Source organism: Alosa pseudoharengus, unplaced genomic scaffold (assembly GCF_046254945.1).
Source record: "Alosa pseudoharengus isolate Yale_2024_CS ecotype anadromous, Long Island Sound unplaced genomic scaffold, YU_APseudo_1.1 YU_APseudo_1.1_scf_10, whole genome shotgun sequence".
NCBI lineage: Eukaryota > Metazoa > Chordata > Actinopteri > Clupeiformes > Clupeidae > Alosa > Alosa pseudoharengus.
The window spans coordinates 16,930,365-16,950,427 of record NW_027468565.1 but is presented as its reverse complement, the minus strand read 5'-3'; the positions used below and the strand labels follow the sequence as shown (position 1 = coordinate 16,950,427).

The window sequence follows — 20,063 nt, the reverse complement described above, 5'->3', positions numbered from 1 at the left end:
ACAAATGAGCGTCCGGCTTGAGGCTGCGCCGGACGCCGGACAGGACTTTTAAAATCCATATGTCCGGCCTAAATTCGAACGTATGGCCACTCTATCGCTAACTGGCTTACCAACTCTTTCTCCTGCTCAATCTACCGCTCACGTAGGCTACCTGCGTATGTCTCAGGCCTCGGCTACACCACGAAAACGTCAGGCATATTTATACATACTGTATAATTACCGTTTTCACACCTTTAACCACACCCGTGAAAAACATCTTCACTCTGCAGCCACTACACTTCCTCCCGTAGCCTTATAGTCACTTATACAAATGCGTTTTAAATACACGAAACCGATGGAAACATTTTAGTCGTTCTCTTGCACTCGCTCACTCGCTGGCGGTCCCATACGCAAATTTAATACCTCCCTTTTGAAAATTCAAGACATCCCAGACAATTTAAGACTTTTTTAGGCCTTAAAAACCGAAAGTTGTATTTAAGACTTTTTAAGACTTTTTAAGGATCCGCGGGAACCCTGACTAGGTAGTGCAATAACGACCTGGTTAATTAAGTGATGTGCACGAGAAGTGGCGGTGAAAAATAGATATTAGAAAGCTAGATACCGCATTGGGCCCCAAAACGTAATAGCGCTGACATCATGGTCGGGCAACAATCACTGGAGGCCAGTGGAGAAACAGGCGTCTCTGATTGTCGGCAAGTGTTGCCAGTAAGGTGTTTGCCCCCAGCAATATGACGGCCACGTTCATGTAGCTAATGCCACTTACTGTAATAGAACTCTATGGACAATGCGGTATCTAGCTTTCTAATATCTATGGGTGAAAAGATTTAAAACAGCAATGGATAGGCCTACTTGAAAAGGAAAAATGCAGACTCTGAACTGAGCTGTAAACAAATAGAAAGACTAAATTGTCATTATTTGTGTTGTAGGCCTATTAGGCTACGATGTGTAATTTTGTTACATTTTTGGTTGGCGGTGTGCCGCAGAAATTTTTTTATGTAAAAAAGTACCGTGGCTCAAAAAAGGTTGAAAAACACTGGGCTAGAGAGATGCTCTTGCTATTGAACAGCAGGGACAAACTAGGGAGGACCCATTTCCCCAAAAAAAGCAGAGAAAGGCCAGGATTTATGTGGAAAATAGAAACACCTAGTTTTATTATTTACTCTTAAACATGATGGAAAATTAGAAAACAAATGATCCCTCGGGACATAAATTACATCACTTTGTTTTTCCTCTCATAACAAAAAGTAAAACCATTCAGTACGTCACGTCGGGTCAGTCAGTCTCTGCTGTTAAGTCAGCCGTGGTCTTCCAGATAGACGCCAGAGATGGAGAGGGGACAGTGAGCGGGAACGTAAACTTAAGGCACAGAGACATGATCACACACACACAGCGTCCAGCGATGAGCACGTAGAGGCCTGGTCAGCACGCCACGCACAAACACAGCCATGATAAACCACCAAGTCAAGACCACAACAATGCGTAGTGTCAATACCAAATGATATATGAGGACGGTTAAGACAGTAATCTCTTTTTTACATATATGTCCTCAGTACATTTTTCTCCCTTTGCTTTTTTTAATATATATAAAAAACATATTATACATCATAATCAAAACATGTTACAGACAAAGTTACAATGGCATCTGTTAGTGAGCGTGAAAAGAAGAGCTGAATTCCGTCCATAAAAGTGGACGTGTGATGTTCCTCCTCTACACAGGGCGGGAGGGACAGAGGAGAGAAAATCCATGGCACTAACACAAACATTCAGTAGGATTGGCACTGACAGCCACACCTACATCTCAGCAGGCCTTGTATATTTTTCTTTTTTTCTTTTGTGCAAGTCAGTGTCCCACATGCATGAAGAAATACATGAAGATCTGCAAGTTGAGAGAGTGAGAGAGCTTGAGTGCATTCTACTAAACACATAAAACAATGTCTTCTGTTATACTGTTCTGATTCTTTACCAGATGGAAGTGAATACTATGCTGAATTAAAATGTGACTGTGACCCCCGGCACAAAAGGTCATGCAAAGCTGACCTCTGACCTTCCCTTTGTGCCTAACCAAGAGGTAAGAGCCCTACACCTACCCCAGACTAAAAAGAAAACTCATATAAGAAACAAACACAGATAAGCTGAGAAGCTTTCCCTCTTCAGCAGGGCTGGGGGATTGGGGTAGGGTGGAGGTCTACGTCGCTTGGTGAAACCTGACTAACCTGCTCCTGCCAACAGCGGTGACGGAGCAACACTGAGGTTGAAGCTCTTCCAAAGAGTGCTTCTTCTTCACATCGACATCAAGTCACTTGTGCGATAGATCTACGGCTAAGCTGAGTTGCTCTTTTTGTACAGGCAGTACTTCAGACAACACAACAACACCAGATGCTCTAAAACTTAATTTAAGAGGAAATTATGTTTTAAAAATGCAACCATACAAACAGACCAAGTGCTCATACGCAGCAGTCACACATACAAACAGCTGCAGCCAGTGCCACGGGATCACAATTATTGCTCAAAAGCGAGATGGGCGCGCGCGTGCACGCACGCACACACAGGTCAACGCCTATGCACAATGCAGGGTTAATTGTACCATCATTTGCACCTACTTGTAGTTATGCATATTACATCAGTGAGGTACCACGACCTGTGGGTCATGACACATCAGTGGCCAGTGCAACATGAAACACATTTCAACCAAAGAACAAGAAGCCATTTGAGAATCAGCTGTACAGATGACAGGGTGGCCAGAGAGGCTTCATAAGGAATCTCAGAAATGTCCAGATCCAATACCCAGCCTTTCAGAGCCCCAGAACACCTCATAGTGTTAGATAAGAAGAGATCCTTCTTCCACCCAACTCAGACTTCCACACACCACACCACACACACACACACACACAACCATACTTCACACTCACATACCTACTCTACATTCTTTGGTTCTAATCAGATCCCTGCTGGTGTTGATTCCACTGTCCACCTTATGTATTTCCATTCAAACACATGGCCCATATTCACTATGACAAGACCTCACCAATACCACATCACACAGAGCAATACACATTAGACCTGACTGCAAAAAAAAAAAAAACACAGCACCTCTAAATGGTTTTCTCCATCATACCAACACAACCTGGATATTGGTATTTAAAGGTAGTTTTTAAATCATTAACATAACACTGACTTGTCTGGAAACATCAACCTCACAATCCTTTTAAAATAATCTCCACTCACTTCCATAAACCAGCGGCATCTTTCAACAATCATCACTTCCAAGTGCACACTGACCCCACCTGGTTAGACAAAACACATGCACACATCCATGTCTTTAGAATACCATCAGCCCAGCCACACAACTTCCTCTCATATGATCAACTCAGTCACACAGTCACCAATCACACATCCCTCTCAATGCAATCAGATCACTTGTCACACTCCACTCACCTTTTTTCCAGCCATCCATCCACACACACACACACACACATCTCTGTACAATATCCCACTCCACATCCAGACCATCCTACATCAGGGAGACGACACCACCCTGTGCCCAGACCGCGCTCCCCTGCTGGGTGTAGACGGCCTCTGAGGCGGACAAGGCACAATACAGGGCAGACCGGGACAGGCCTGGCTTGGCTCTCCGTCTGTTCTCCTTTCTCTCCTCTTTTAAAAGAACAAAAACAGACAAACAAACAAACTACACAAAAAGACTCCTTTCTTTGAAGTTGACACTTGGAGGTCCCTCAGCGATTCCCTGCAGAGCGAGTCTTCCAAATGAGCTCTTGAGGGGTCCGTACGTAAACCCCCCCCCCCCCCCCAAATGGTGCAAGTGGTGCTGCTCCAGTGTCCTTCCTCTGCAGCAGCTCTCCTTAGAGCAGAGTGCAGTCCTCTGCTCCTGAGCTAGTGTGTGTGTTTACACAATGTGCATGTGGCGTTGCATGTGTCTGTGTGTGTGAGTGAGCGTGTGTGAGTTTGTGTAGTGTGTGAGGGGAGGTTGTGAACGTGTGTGTGTGTGTGTTTGTGTGTGTGTGTGTTGGGTGAAGGTCAGCCCTGGAGCTCCTCGAAGCACGTCTCACACACTCGGACAGGTTTCTTGGAGGAGGGCGTGAGGGCGTTCTTGGCGGAGCACTCGTTGCAGAAGATATTACCACAGTGCCTGCAGTGGTGCTGTAGAGGTAAAGAGAGAGAAAGAAAGAGAGAGAGAGAGAAATCATAAACACTAGGTTGGGTTGAGCGTGTATTGGGCTCATGGCAGCTGTAAAAGTTTGTATGGTAACTGCAGTTTTGAAACAAAGTCGGGCCCATGTGCCTGGGGTCGATATAATGAGTTGGAGTAGCACGGCGCAGGCCAGAGCTGCTTGGCGTGATGCCGTGATCATCTCCACCATACTGCTGCGGTGCCGCTCAGAGCAGCTCGAGCCCGGCCTTTGAAGACAGGCTGCAGTATTAGCATTTGTATTGATCTGTTGTTGTGGGGCCTGAATCACCACGGCCCCCAGCGGTGTGGGGCTTTGATGTGGGGCTCTTTTAGCCTGAGCAAACAGCCCTTTAGAGGGGTGTGTGTGTGTGTGTGTGTGTGTGTGTGTGTGTGTGTGTGTGTGTGTGTGTGTGAGTGTGTGTGTGTGGGACTAGGCAGTGTGTTCAAGGCACTGGCTGATCATTAACACTCCATTGATCCACTCTTGCGGTGAATAGGACTGTGTGGCACCACCTAACAAATGGGCTGCGTGAGAGCCGGCCGGGTTTCTCCCTCCTGACAGGAGACAAATGAATGAGAGTGGATGGAGCCACCATGATGTGTGGGAGAATGTCAAAACACGCCCCGGGGAGGGAGGGAGGGAGGGAGCCTGTTTGCATGTCAACCATGTGCTACAGGTATGTGCATATGTGTACTTACTGGGCAGGAGTGAGGTGTAAGGTTGTGTAATAGTTTAGTTTGTCTGTGTGTGTGTGTGTGTGTGTGTGAGACTTTTCTGTGTGTGAGAGAGTGTGAGAGTGAGAAAAATAGGCCAACCTTTCTGACAGTGACCGAGAAGCCTTTCCCACAAGCCATGCAGTTCTGCACCTCATGGTCCTCAGCCCACTTTCGGGTCAAACTCTGAGACTGCTTGATCTAGGGGCACAGGAAAGGTCACACATCACCATGCTGTCACCATGACAACCACCACTAAGTTTGCAAAACAAATAGAAAACAAAGCATCTGAATCAATACAGCAGACCATTTACTGGAACTGATTCTCAGTGTGTTGGTTTATATTTAGTATACACATATACAGGAAATTGAGTTATTCTGATTAAAAGTTAAAATAGATCTATAATTCCATTTAGATCTAATCAGTGTTAATGTCAGTGTTCGGTGCAGACTAAAATCTACAGTGGTTGTGTTTGCCCTGCAGCAATTGGCTGCTTGTCCATCTAACACTGTGCTGATTGGCTGCGTGTGAGGCGGACCTGTAGTGATTGGTTCTCTCGGCCAAGCTCCTGCATGGCGGCGGTGGTGTCATCCAGCTTCCTCCGCATCTCCACCACTTTACCCTGCAGCTTCTCAATCTCCCCCTCGCCTTTCACACACCTACACACACACACACACACACACACACACACACACACACACACACACACACACACACACACACACACACACACACACACACACACACGTAATGTAAGTTACAAAAATGAGAAAATAAGAGCATGGAAAAAGAGCAAGACGGTGCTTTTTTAAAAGGTCCACTGCAGCGATCCGACACACACAATTACAGTTCTATTTATATTTTCAAGTCATTTAGTAGATGTTTTTATTCAAACATGATTTACAGTACTATATAGAATGTTTTAACAGTATGTGTTATCTGATTATGAAAGCCATGACAGCAGTGTTGTTACTACATTGCTAAACCAATGGAGCTTCAGGAACACACCCTAGATGTGTCTACGCATGTAAAGTAGGGCTGACCACAGACAGTAATACATTTCATCATTTGACTGAATTGCAGGGAAAAAAATTTGACTGGATTGTGTGAAAAGTTAAACAACCACTGTGTTGTACTGATGGCAAATTGAATGCGTAGGATCATCAAAACAACCTCTGCACGCCAAGTCTATGTTTATCAGGGGATACATATTTACATATATGAAAATATTATGCTGTACAATATAGCATATGCAGTGTATGGTTAGTATGCCATATGCCTGAGGCTAATAAAATGGTTCAGATATATTTGCGGCCCCAGACAGATTTATTGTTATTTCTGGTATTTTATTTTGGCTTATTTTTATTTTATTTCTGGTATTTATTTTGGCTTATTTTGACAGCACTAATATAAAGGTATATGTCCAAATGTGTGTATGTCTGTGCGTGTGTGTGTGTGTGTGTGCGTGCAGACCTCTCGAGCAGGGCACGCCTCTCGTCCTGGTTGTTCTGCACGGTGGCCTCGAGCACGGCCATCTCCCCGCGCAGCTCGTCCGTCTGCTTCTCGAGCTCGGCCACGCGCCGCTGGCTGCCCTGCCACTCACGCTTCAGCGTGGCCACGTTCTCGTTGAGCGCCGACAGCTGCAGGCCCAGACGCACTTCGCTCTCCTCCTTCTCCTTCTGCAGCTCCTCACGCGCACGCACCTCCTCCGCCTAGGGCACCAGAGAGAACACAGGCAGACAATCACATACACAAACAAACAAACAAGCAACCTTACAGATCTTAAATTGATGTGTGTGGTGTTTCTGCTTCTGCTATTTTCATCCATTAAAGAATAGCCACAAATTTACTACGGCCTACTAAAATGAGAGATAACACTGAGGAGGCTGTAATGTTGAAATACTGTACATATGCCCATATATGTATGTGTGTGTGAGTATAAAGCGTAACTCTCGCCAAAATGCATCCTAGGGTGTTTTTGTGAATGTACCGGAGTCACTTTCGTTTAAAAGCATAATTACGTCCGAAGTGCCGCTTTTAGCCTTGTACGTGTTGTCGTTTTCGGGTGAAATGGCCTTTTGAATGGGAATACTATGGGTACTACTATTTTGATACATGATCGCGTCAAAATCGCTATTTTTAAAACACTAAGAAGGCTTAACACAACATGAAACTTTGACACTTTGATCGAAGTATCATCAGTGTCTCTACACATGAACTCGAGCATTGCGAATATTGTTCGTGTACATAGTTTACTAAAAAGAAAGGTTTTGGACAACTCAGTCCTTGACTGGCAAGACGGCAGCGAGCAGAAAAACAAAGTGAGTTGTTCAAAACCTTTCTTTTAGTGAACTCTGTGTACACAAGGTGAGAATAATGTATGTTTATATACCATGGGCAGTATTTGTGTGTGTGTGTGTGTGTGTGTGTGTGTGTGTGTGTGTGTGTGTGTGTGTACCATCTGGGCCTGGATCTTGTGCGTGTGGGCCTTGCGCTGCTCCTCTTTAGAGCTGAAGCCTGTGCGTGTGGCCTGGTGATCGCGCTGCTCCTGCTCCAGCGCCGCCTGCCCCGCCTCCACACGGCCCTGGAGCTCCAGCTTCTGCTGGATCAGCATCTGCTTCGCCGCCTGCAGCTCCTTCAGCTCCTGACAACACACACAGCAACCGCACACACACACACACACACACACACACACACACACACACACACGTAAACACGCATACAGTACATAAACACACACCTCTACCACCTAAGCAAAACCTACAGCAGTTTTACCCACACAACAAACATTGGGTGTGTAAGGCGTAGTTCAGGCTTAGATAAAAAAAATACATAACATTGGTCAGTGTAAACAGCGGTCAGTCAAAATACCTGAATGTGCACAGACATTCATCAAGGTGAGCTGTGTGAGTTTAGAGTACATACTGTACACACAACACACCATGGGCCCACATGCATGTCCTCCACGATCCTACATAAAAGCTCCTTTGGGGCAACTCTAGTTTGGGGGCATGATACATGTGCAGTTGCATATTGCTCTTCTGACCTTGTCGGACTTCTCAGCCAGAGATTTGAGCTCGGCGCCCAGGCGACTCCGTTCCTTCTCCAAAGCGCTCTGGGCCGCCTTCAGCTCCTCCACCTGAGCACGCTCCTTCTGCAGCTCCTCCTGCGTCTGGGCCTGCAGCGCGCACGCACACACACACACACAGAGACACACACAGAGACACAGACACAGACACAGACACAGACACAGACACACACTTCAGTGACATGGTTTGTACGAGATACAAGATACTCTCCTGCCACTAGAGCCACACACGACTAACACTGATTAGATGTTTAGAAACATATGACTTTATATTCATAATGTATAAATATAATATATACTATTTATGTAATTGATGCTAAATGCTACTCATTTTATTGCATGGGTGTGGTGCAGCAGTTATCGTCTCCCCTACGTATCCAGTTGGCCAAGGTTTGATTTGCGAGTGCGAGTCTCTGTACGTCTGTTTGGATATAAGCATCTGCTAAATACCCAACCTTTACCGTTTGGTTTTATAATTGAATAAAACCACTGCTTGGTTGAATTTCTTACTGTGATGAGCTCTTTAGAAAGGCAATTATCAAACCTATGGCTCAAAAGAATACTGGAACATGCTAGCTTGGCAACGAGAGAGATGAAACGAGCAACTGGGGTTTGCCCGTAACTGGGGTTTGGTCGTAACAACCACCCATTTAGAGCTAGTAACAGCAGTTTGTCCAAGTTGAGAAATGTTTGTCCAAGCAGTTTGTCCAAGTTTGTCCAAGTTGAGAAATAAGTAGTTCTACAAACAAGACAGTTTTAGTGATGAAAATGTAGAAATTACATCAGCAAATTTCTACATTTAGTTAAGTGTTGCAACAGTGGAACGTGCAGGATAATGGACTTCACCTCTCTCGAGTAGCAGAAATGAATGCACTTCGAGGTGTCCTCCACTTTAAGTTGTGACCGCATTACCACTTCGAGAGACACACTACTGGACACTACTGCCAGTGTGAGTGCAGCTGTGCTGTGCTGCTGGGCTGTGCTGCTCTACCTGTTGGTTCTGGAGCTCTCCCAGCATGCTCTGCTGCTTGCGGCTGCTCTCCTCGCTCTCCTTGAGCTTCTGCTGCAGCGCCGCTCCACTGCTCTTCAGCTGCTGCAGCTCCTCCTCACGCTTGCTCAGGTGAGAACGGCTGGCCTTCAGCTCCTCCTGGGCTAGCGCCAGCTTCTCAGCGGATGCCTGAGACACACACACACACACACACACACACACACACACACACACACACACACACACACACACACACACACTAGTAGTAAGACACACACTCACCAAATGTACACACTTCATCTATAGTTGCTGGAGCACAGAGGCACAAATGACTTATCACAGAGCTTCAAAGTCTCCTTTGAGTAGAATTTTCACTTTTCAGGTATGATCAACACACACACACACACCTTGATGTCCTGGCGGAGTGCGGAGAGCTCGGACTCTTTGCCATAGAAGTCGGACTGCAGGGTGGCCAGGCTCTGCTGGCCCTTCTCCAGGCTCTGCTGTAGCTCCACGGCACGACTCCTCTCCGAGCTCAGCTCACTGGACACAGAGGAGAGCTGTTCCTTCAGCTTCACCTCCTCCTCAGCCTGACACACACACACACACACACACACACACACACACACACACACACACACACACACACACACACACACACACACACACACACACACACACACACACACACACACACACACACACACACACACACACACACACACACACACAAACTCATAAGACATGCATACAGATATACACACCCTCACAAAAACAGAGGCTTTATGTTTTAAGTGAAGACGTCATATTCGGGTCATTTATTAGGGCAATATCCTGTAACTGAATACAACAAATGTTATTGCCCAGATTCCTCTGGCTGAGTGTGTGTCTCCATCTGAGTCAGCAGATGAATCTGAGCTTCTGCGTCATGTCCCGGCATTCTCAACCCAAATAAATTCTCAAAGGGTACAGCTGGCCTCTCTTACCAGCAATTTTCTGTGTGTGTGTGTGTGTGTGTGTGTGTGTGTGTGTGTGTGTGTGTGGGAAGGCACACAGGTGTAACAGTGAAGGTATGCCAGCATACGCTGTGGTTATAGATGCGTAAGTGTAAGACAATGTGTTGCTTTATAAAAATGTGTCTGTAGCAGGCACTTGTGTAAGGCGCCTGTGTAAGACACTTGCACAAGTGTGTGTGTTTATATGCGTGTCACTCAACACGCTGACTTGAACATGTCTAACACCTCTGTGGGCCTAGGTGCACCCCTGCTGGGCTGACAGGCGTGTGAGGACGGCCGAGCACGCGAGTAATGCCACAACATGCCTTCTTGGCCTGGGCGGCCTGCAGGTCAGACACTTGGGTCTCCAGTTTCTTCAGTTCCTGGTTGAAGGACCCCTGGGTTGTCTTCAGCTGTGCCTGCAGCTGTTGCATCTCTTTGTCCTTGGCTTTGAGGGTGTCCTGAGCTTGCATAAGCTGGGCATTTACAGTAGCCATCTGTGACTTCAGCCCCTTCTCCGCCTGTTGGGAAAAGCTTTATTTAGGGCCCGTTTCCCGTACATGCTTCAGAGTAGAATAAAAGTAGAACTTCGAGGAAAAGCTCCATGGAAAAAAAGCTTTGGGTTTAGGACTAGGCTGGCCCTTCGTGTTTACACAGTACCGGGCCTACACATAATTATACTGAGAACCATAAAGACTGGAGAAGGGAACTGACCTCGGTCAACTTCTGAAGTTGAGCCTTGACATCTGTGAGCTCCTTGGCTGTGGCGTCAGCAGTTTTCTGAAGCTGCTGCATGGCCTTCTGGTGAGCCTGCTCCTGTGGAGGAGAGAGAGAAGGGGGGAGGGAGGGAGAGAGACGACAGCTTTACAGCCCAGTTAACTCATGGAGACCTTATCAAACCAAGCCCCGGGCCACGTCTGCACACGTTTAACTGCCCTCTGTGCCAACAGCAGTGGAAAGGGCCAAGCGGGCCAGAGCCTCATTTCCCAGAAGCACAGCAGGGCTGAGGTCATTGCAGGCGTTTATGGAGGGGGATTGGTTTAAACAATGTCTCCATGGGCTCGGGCACGCCACACAATACATGGGACACATGACAACGCCAGTGGAAACAGAAATCCTTTGATCATGGCCCATCTGATGAAACCCACCTCCTCCCTTCATACCACTGACAGACCACTAAGGGCAGATAACAGCGCCAGACTTGCCCCAGGGATGGCTAACAAACACGGACTCACTGACCAACAGACCAACACTGAAAACCACAGAGGCCCAAACCTTTTCACTGAGGCTGGCCTCCAGGCTCTTCTTCTCTTTGTCCAGTTGGCTCTGGCTCTCCTTCAGGGCCTTGGAGGCCTTGGCCAGGCCCTCCTTGGTCTTGGCCAGCTCCTTGGCCTGGGCCTCCTTTTCCTTCTGGGCCTTGTGGAGGTCTGCGGCCAGGGCCTGTGCTTTCTTGTCCAGCTCGGCCTGCCGCGCCTGCCCCTCCTGCGTGAGGGAGTCCAGGCGGGCCTGCAAGCCGCTGTGCTCCTGCTGGCTGCTGTCCAGCTGCTGTCGTGCCTCGGTGAGGGCCGTGGAGCGCTTCTGGAGCTCCTCCTGCAGGGCCACAGCACTAGGGACAGACAGAGAGAGAGAGAGAGAGAAAGAGAAGAGGGAGAGAGAGAGAGAGAGAGGAGGAAAGGAGAGACAGAAAGACAGAGAGAGAGAGTGGGGGAGAGAGAAGGATAAAGATAGAGAGAGATAGATAGACAGACAGATAGATAGAGGAAGAGAGGTTACCCTCATTTTGTATACACCATATAAATACACAAACAAACCTGTTCAATGACTCTCATACACAACTGCACACATTGTTTATGCGCTGGCTGTACAAACCTCTACTGTACAAATGTACATACATACAGAGGAGTGTCTTTCACTTGCTAAATTGCCGACATCTGGATCCATTCATGCATGTGAGAGACCACTCTGCTAAGGGTGACTGACTGGGCTAATTCTCAGTTTACTCTCTTTCAGTTCAAAAGAAAAGTTCTAAATTCCTATGTCGGCAAACACACACACACACGGCTCCAGTCCTTACCCTTGCTTCTCCTCTCCGAGGAGGCGTCCCAGCTCTTTGCCCTTCCCATCCAGCTCTGCCACCTGCTGCCTCAGCTTCTCCTGGTTCTGCTGTGCCTGCTCCTGCCACGAGCGCAGCTCTGCCAGCTCCTGCTCCGCTTTCTGACACACACACACACACACACACACACACACACACACACACACACACACACACACACACACACACACACAGACACACACACACACACACACACAAAAGGTCAGGTTGATGCACTGTAGAACATGGATGAGATGGTCCACACATTAATGAATGGATAAATGGAATAGATGACCATACACAGTAGCAGTAAGACACACAAAAACACAGCATGAAGGCCTTATGAACCAAGGACCAAGAAGGCCTCATAAAGGCTCATTTCGAACTCAAAACAATAGTTTGGGTTGCAACTTTCAGGTGTTGCTACATGAACAACCCACCCAAACACCCACAGAGTTGTGTGTGTGGGCGGTACCCCACTGACCTTTACATGGGCCTGTAGTGAGTCGGTGAGCTGTTCGGAGATGAGCAGCTTGTCCCTGGTCTCCTTGAGGCTGGCCTCTAGCTGGACACAGTGCTCCTGCTTTTCCTGCAGCCGCTGGCCCTGCTCCTCCAGCTGCACCTGGCTCTTACTCAGCTCCTACACACACACACACACACACACCCCCACCCCAACACACACACCCCAACATACACACCAACACACACACACACACCAACACACACACACACACACACACATTCAGATATATACAGACCAAACAATGGGATAAAGGCCAGTGCTCAACTAAAACAATGACATAAAAGAGACTAAATTGTTGTCTGCTAGGACATCACAGACCTCATTATGTACATCTAACATTTTTAAAGGGCGCCAATGTAAGGGCACAAACATCGTCTCACTAATTTTGATTGGAGAGGAGATTCCATCGACGTCTTGTAGTGTTGATATGGACACGTTTTGCATAGTTGATACGGAGTGACTGGACTATAAATATATATCACAAGTAGCACCTCCACGCTGGACCAGGCACATGCTTGTTAATGGCCCACACAACTGCAAAACTAATGGTCATAACTTTTGGTCCCACACGTGGGCAGCACTTGCCATCCCCACACAGAAGTGGTCATACACAGGCCTCCCAGAGCTGACCGTCACAATACCCAGCTGCTCCAGCTGCACTTGGCTCACTTACACTCAGGCTCTGCACACAGACGCAGCAGTCAGACGCGAACACAAAGCAGTCACTCACAGAACACAAAGCAGTCACTCACAGAACACAAAGCAGTCACTCACAGAAGATGAAAACAAACACAGATCACAGTAGAGTAGGCCAGTGCAAATGCCTAAGCAGGCAGAGACAAACAAAAACTGCAACAGCTACACAGAAAAAGACACACACACACACACACACACACACACACACACACACACACACACACACACACACACACACACACACACACACACACACACACACACACACACACACACACACACACACACACACACACACACACACACACACACACACACACACACACACACACACACACACACACACACACACACACACACACACACACACACACACACACACACAGGCCTCAGCTGAGAACACCGAGGGATGGCGCCGGGCTAATTGGCTGGCAGGGGGTTAGCATTGAGACAGAGCCAGCTGTTGCTGCGCGAGGTCGTCATGGCTCACCTGCTGCTTGTCCTGCAGTGCATGCTGGGCCGTCTCCAGGTGGTTCTGGAGGTCAGCTCTCTGGGCGTTCTTGGCCGCCTCGGCCGATAGCAGCATCTCTGTCTTGGCTTTCAGCTGGGGGAAGGGAAGGGAATGAGGGAGGGGGTTGGGTAGTTACAGCATCATATGGCCGCACAAAGCACAGTGTCCTAAGCCCACAGCTGCATCCTTCACACTCACACAAAGCCTATTAACTCAGACTGCTACTACGGAGAGCAAGGCAGGCAGCAAAATGTGTACCCGAAGACAACTCAAATGGTAATGCAAAAATGTAAACATCATTAACATTAACAGAATAAGCATACACTGCAAAACAAGTAAATACGACTAGTGTGACGCACAATGCAAAAGGGTAACACTTGGCAAGCACGCTTGGCAACACAATAGAGTTTGTTTATAGGCAGGTGTCTGAATTCAGCACCATGACGTGGAAAGTGAAATTGCAACCAATTACATGTCATTATGGTTAGAAGCTGGAGCGCTGCAGTGGAGCTAGTCCTCATCTGACCCTGGCCACCGGACAGCCCCTCATACGAGAGCACTTCTCCCGTTACAGCGGCCAATCTTATCCGCTCTCGAGAGCCCGGCTGATTACGGACATTAAAGCTCCGCCGGATACTCAGCTGATCTGCTTCCATTAGGGTCTTGCTTATGGAGATTAAGGCTCTTGACGACTGAACAGCACGGGGCCTTTGTGTCGGTCCAGACGTGACAGTCGGCGTGTCGAGAAAGTGCTCAACGCCACTGATTCAGTGTAAGTGTGAACTGGAGGGCGTGTGGGATCTTGCAGGAGGGAGTGATAGAAAATGGTTTACTTTATGTGGAGAGGTTACAAGCTTCTGTTAATATGTGCAAGGGGCTGAATTGGGAAGTATAAGGTCAGTATATGGTCATTATATGGTCATTTGTTGGGTGGTTAAAATGCTAATAGACAAAACAAAAGTGTGCATGTGACTGTCACTAGTGGAAGCATTGTGTCTGTATCTCCATGTTCACATGGGGAGTGTCATTTTTTTAATGATGTGACATCATGCACACTTAAGTGTAAACATTCATAGAATCTGGCGAAATGTGTCTCTGTGTGTGTGTGTCCTTATCTCCACTCTTGGTGCCCACCTGCGTGTCCAGTTGGGCGACCCTCTCGCGGCTGTCCCCGAGCTGCGAGGTGAGCTCTCCGTTGGAGATCTCGAGCGCCTGGCAGCGGTCCTGCAGCGTGCGCATGGCCGTCTTCTGCTCCTGCACCTGCTCGTGCAGGTTCTCCTGCGCCTGCTTGTGGCTCTCCGACTGGTTCTTCAGCTTCTCCGCCAGCTGTCCGATCTGTGGGAGAGGGGAGACACTCGGGTCAGATAAGGATGCCAGTTAGGCTGTAGAGTACACACAATGGTGAAATATGATAGCTGACTTTGTACTGTTGGGATAGTCACTGTGTGGTGCATGTATCAAATACTGGGACTCTTATTTTGCTTCTATGGCAAGTTTGTCTTTGCTCACTACCACACCAGCCCAGGAACAGTATGTGTATTGTCTTGGTGGGTGTGTTATAATCCTAAATGCAAATGTTAGTGTGTATTTGTCTGCGTGAGCATATTTCATTTGATATGCCGCTCAGATGGAAGCTAACTGGTTTGCATGTATGTGCTAATATGTTGTTATGAGTGGCTCGATGGTGTTTTAAGTCCCCAACGTCGTCTTCCAGGCAGCGCTGCCACCGTCGACTTAAAGCAGTGTTTCCTCTACGTTTAATTTAGCATGGCAAGTTTCTGGACCCAGTCAGGGTAAATCCGGATGTGACTCAGCGGAAGTATCCAATCGCGCCTCGAAAATGTAGTCAGATTGTAGTTTCGAAGAAGACTGCAAAACGGACGCCGACTTGGCTTTGTTACTGTTGAAATTGTAAGTAGCCTACCCTTGGGAGAACTTCATCTTTGTAATGTGGTTTGATAGTCTCTTGAACAATGTGTTTGCTCGACCGTTTTATTGTGAGCCCTGTATGTGTTGTTTAGCTTGGTTTCTTGATGGCTAGCTCGCTAGCTAGTGGGGGTTTAGCGTAGCAGTCACTTGCTACCGAAGCTGCAGGGGGAGCTGTGTAGTGAAAAATGCTAGCCCAAGCTTCTTCTTTAAAAAAAAACAAGAAACTTGTGAGTGGTGTGTGAGTGTGCCTCTAAGGCTTACCTGTTCCTGCAGCGTGTGGTTCTTTTCCTGCAGCTGGTTGAGGAGGGCCGCCTCGCCCTGGCCAGCCTGGATCTTGGCACACAGGTCCTCCCTTTCGGCCTCCAGCTGGCTCACGCTGTCGCGGCTCTTCTGCAGCAGGGCCTCCAGGTTCTGGATCTTCTGATCCTTATCCCCGATTTGGCGCAGGACCTGCTCCAGGTCATTCTGACCAGGGCCCAGGAAGAGCAAGACAAGGAATCATCATGCTTACAAAAGCAGCTACCATAGGAAAAACAGAACAATTCAGTTGACTAGAAGGGAGATCCAAGGTCTAACAGGAGCCAAGGAGCAGGACCGGAGCACTCAGGAGCAATTCAGTTGACTATTCAAGAGGTCAAGTATCAAATAGGACCAAATGGAAAGAATCTTCTACACTTATTGTGCACCGAACCTACTGATTATTACGAACAGAATCATTAGGAGTGTGGTGACTGGAGGCACCAGTGAGGGCCTGTGCTGTAACAGGTGTGCTACGTAAGGGATAATGGACGACACGGTGGTCTGTTCACAGAAGTTAATGCACGGTCGAGGTTGTAAAACGGCCCAGACGCAAAGCGGAGGGCCGTTTAAACCTCGTAAGTGCATTAATTTCTGTGAACAGACCACCGTGGAGTCCATTATCCCGCTTATTCCACTGTTGCCACTTCCGATGTGTTCATTTCCTGTTACAATTTAAACGTTTTGATGGCTTAAACTGTCTTGTTTGTAGAACTACTTTCTTCCGACACATATCAACTAATTTCTCAACTTGCAGGACAAACTGCCGTTACTAGTTCTAAATGCATGGTTGCTACGGCCAAAGGCCAGTCGTTAGTTATATCTCTCCCGTTGTCAAGCAGGCGTATCCCAAGATTCTGATGAACTTTAGCTTTGAAACATCGCTATTTTACTTAGCCTGCTGTCATCCATCTAGCTAAAAGCCACCTCCGTCATATGCTACAATGTTGCTATGTTCTGAACGTCTGCATTTTACAGCTCGGATGCAACGTGACAGTTCATTTAAACTTCACAACGAGTTCGGCGAATTAATATACATGTGTGATATGGCCAACAAAATGGATCTACTTCATAGGTGTGCAAATAACATACGGTTAATGGTCGTTCTAAATTACGTAGGACAATGGGAAATTCAACCAAGCAGTGGAATAATCAGGTGTATTACCTGGGCCTCCCTCAGCTTGCTATTGGTGCTCTGCTGGAGTGTCTGCAGCTCCTGGTGTTGCTGTTTGGCCTTCTCCAGCTGGTGCTGCAGCTCTGTAGTCTTGGTAGCATTCTCCTTCAGCTACACAGACACAGACAGACAAACAGACAGACACACACAGACACACAAGCACACACAGTGAGAGAGAGAGCATGAATCTAACCTGCATTCCTTTTAATCTGTATGTGCTTTCACTGTTCATCCCTTTAAATTGCATATCTCTGTAATGCTAATGAAGACATGGCTTTTTGCTATGCAGACATAGACATACACATGGGTATCTCCAAAACTGCGGTCTCCTCTTTCACCAGTCAATGCAGCGTATGGACACATTTTTTTGGTGCTGCACAGAGAGTTTGTACACACTGTACAAACTTCACACCGTGCGAAGACCGTGTCCGCACAAGTATACTTGGCCCTTAACCCCAACACCTCCCCCTGCCACCAGGTGAGGGCAGCACTGGGGCCTGCTGTGGTGTGGTCCTACCTGCTCCTCGGAGCGGGCGAGTTTGAGCTGTAGGTCAGCGGCCTGCTGCTCGCGGTCCTTCAGTTTCTCGCCAGAGAGCTGCCTCTGCTCCTTCAGACGGCCCTGCAGCTCCCCCAGCTGCCGCTCCGCCTCCAGCAGCTTAGCGTGCAGCTACACACACACACACACACACACAGGAATGAAGAATGTCAAATTATGGGACCCTTATAGAGATCACGGGAGCCCCGAGACTTGACATGTGACTTGACATATTTGACTCCAAAACCTCACAAGAGCACGGAAGCCTATCACAGTATCTGAGGCAAATGTGTTCATAGACACACACGCAAAAGAATGCAAGTTATATTATGGGACCCTTATAGAGATCACAGGAGCTCCACACACATCACACCTATTTGACTCCAAATCCTAAGAGCACAGAGGCCTGTTACAATATCTGAGGAAAATGTGTTCATAGACACAGACACACAGACACACACACACACACACACACACACACACACACACACACACACACACACACACACACACACACACACACACACACACACACACACACACACACACACACACACACACACACACACACACACACACACACACACACACACACACACACACACACACACACACACACACACACACACACACACACACAGGGAAGCATGTGAGTGAGGGGACTTTCCAAAGATAACAGGCCAAATCAAGAGCCATCAGAACCTCTTAACAGGCAGAGCAAATGGCTGGGGCTGTGCAGATGTCCTGAATGAAAGCATTACCTTGTCTGCTCAGGTCCCGCCAGCTCTGTGGAATGCCACATTCCTGCCATGCCTGATAAAAACCTGCCTTAAAGATCCAGCTCTGCCTCCCAACTTGGCATAGTGACGGAGCCTATCTAGACACCGGATTGGATAGTTCTGGGTGTACTGTTCGCTTTTGGCAGACCCGATGGATCTGAGAGACTGAACGAGATTAAAGGCTTTGTGTGCACCTCTCGGCGCTGGAAGGACAGGGGCTGCTGCCTCCAACAGAGAGAGAGCGAGGCTGGCAGACAGATGGCATATCTCTTTTAGGGGCCCAAATTAAATGCCACTCTACACGCCTTCCATCTCAGGAACTATGCGGCGTTCATCTGCTCTAATAGCAAGGGGTTCAACAACTGGATGGAACCAGCTTTTACATGGAACAGGGATCATGTAATAAAATCAGGCCTGTGAGTGTGTGTACATGTGGTTATATGTTGTACTGAGTGAGTGTGTCAGTCGCTTCCTGTCCAAGATGGTTGCAGATTGCAGGTGACGTGCAGGTGAACACCACAATGTTGTTTTTGTGTGTGTACATGTGTGTGTGTGTATGTGTACATGCAGGTCTGTGAGTGTGTGTATACATGTAGTGCTGCCGCAATTAGTCGACCATGAAAATCAGTCAACGGCATTTTTTTTTAGTCGACGAGTCGTTTTACTATTGACCGCCTATTTATTTTTGGTTTCCTGTCTCAAACGGCTCACTGTAATGTTATTAACTCTATGTTATTAACTCTTGAGAAGTACAATGTGTGTCTTTGGATGATAAACAGGCTACTTAGACTTTAAACCCTGCCATGCCCGCAAGTGTAAATGCGAGCAGCATATAGCTGCATGAGCCTGCCTGCTTTCATAGCGATTCATTATTAGACAGAGGCAGTGCTAAGCGGGGGTAGCTAAGCTAAGCGTAGTAGGCTAGTCCAGACTCTGACTAATGGTATTGTGGAAATTGCAATAAATGAAGTGAAGAGAGTGTCTCACGTTGACAACGAAACGGCGTGTAGTTTATTCATTCATACAAAAACCCGTTAAAACGGACATGACGCCGCCCGTGATATCAACAATCAAGGTGCGCGTCATTAAAGAGGCAGCGTCCCTATAACACAGAACGAGATAATACATTGACGTGTGCGGAACGCATCTCAGATCGTAGCATAACTCACAACACAGAACACACTTACCATAAGCATAATAGTTAAGTAAGGGGATACATGTCAAAAACACAATATGGTGAATTATGTCCACAGTGTCCACTACAGTATACTATAGGCTAATGGAAATGCAGATACTTATGCTTAGATTATGTCTTAGACAGTTTACTTGAGCTTCTAACAAAAGTAGGCTGATATGTTTTACGTTTTGGCCCTTCAGTCGAGTTAAAAATAAAATGAACACTTGATTTTCTTAAAAAAAATTAGTTGTTTAGATTAGTCGACTAATCGAAAAATTAGTCAAAAGATTAGTCGTTAAAAAATTTGTCGTTAGTGACATCACTACATATGTGTGTGTGTGTACATGCAGGTCTGTGTATGTGTGCGTACATGCA

The 20,063-nt window shown here is 47.3% G+C and overlaps 1 protein-coding gene across 3 annotated transcripts in view; it reads right to left on the bottom strand.

Moving 5' to 3' along the window:
- Positions 1–1,121: 1,121 nt before the first annotated feature.
- eea1 (early endosome antigen 1) overlaps positions 1,122–20,063 on the bottom strand; it is a 30,451-nt gene continuing 11,509 nt past the window's right edge. Inside the window, exons 12-30 of one of the 3 annotated variants that reach the window (XR_012982582.1) lie at positions 17,715–17,864; positions 17,189–17,308; positions 15,988–16,191; positions 14,932–15,132; positions 13,777–13,890; positions 12,552–12,707; positions 12,050–12,189; positions 11,251–11,581; positions 10,690–10,791; positions 10,302–10,496; positions 9,388–9,570; positions 8,984–9,169; positions 7,951–8,082; positions 7,363–7,548; positions 6,378–6,616; positions 5,443–5,563; positions 5,006–5,104; positions 3,226–4,158; positions 1,122–1,876 (exon numbers count right to left, since the gene is read on the bottom strand). Coding sequence is in view for 2 of the 3 variants with exons in the window: in XM_076265922.1 (XP_076122037.1) it covers positions 4,036–4,158; positions 5,006–5,104; positions 5,443–5,563; positions 6,378–6,616; positions 7,363–7,548; positions 7,951–8,082; positions 8,984–9,169; positions 9,388–9,570; positions 10,302–10,496; positions 10,690–10,791; positions 11,251–11,581; positions 12,050–12,189; positions 12,552–12,707; positions 13,777–13,890; positions 14,932–15,132; positions 15,988–16,191; positions 17,189–17,308; positions 17,715–17,864 (2,982 nt within the window). In the remaining variant the exon portion in view is untranslated. Of the gene's footprint in view, positions 4,159–5,005; positions 5,105–5,442; positions 5,564–6,377; positions 6,617–7,362; positions 7,549–7,950; positions 8,083–8,983; positions 9,170–9,387; positions 9,571–10,301; positions 10,497–10,689; positions 10,792–11,250; positions 11,582–12,049; positions 12,190–12,551; positions 12,708–13,776; positions 13,891–14,931; positions 15,133–15,987; positions 16,192–17,188; positions 17,309–17,714; positions 17,865–20,063 lie in introns of all 3 variants that reach the window. The other 2 variants (XM_076265922.1, XM_076265932.1) reach the window with 2 other exon arrangements.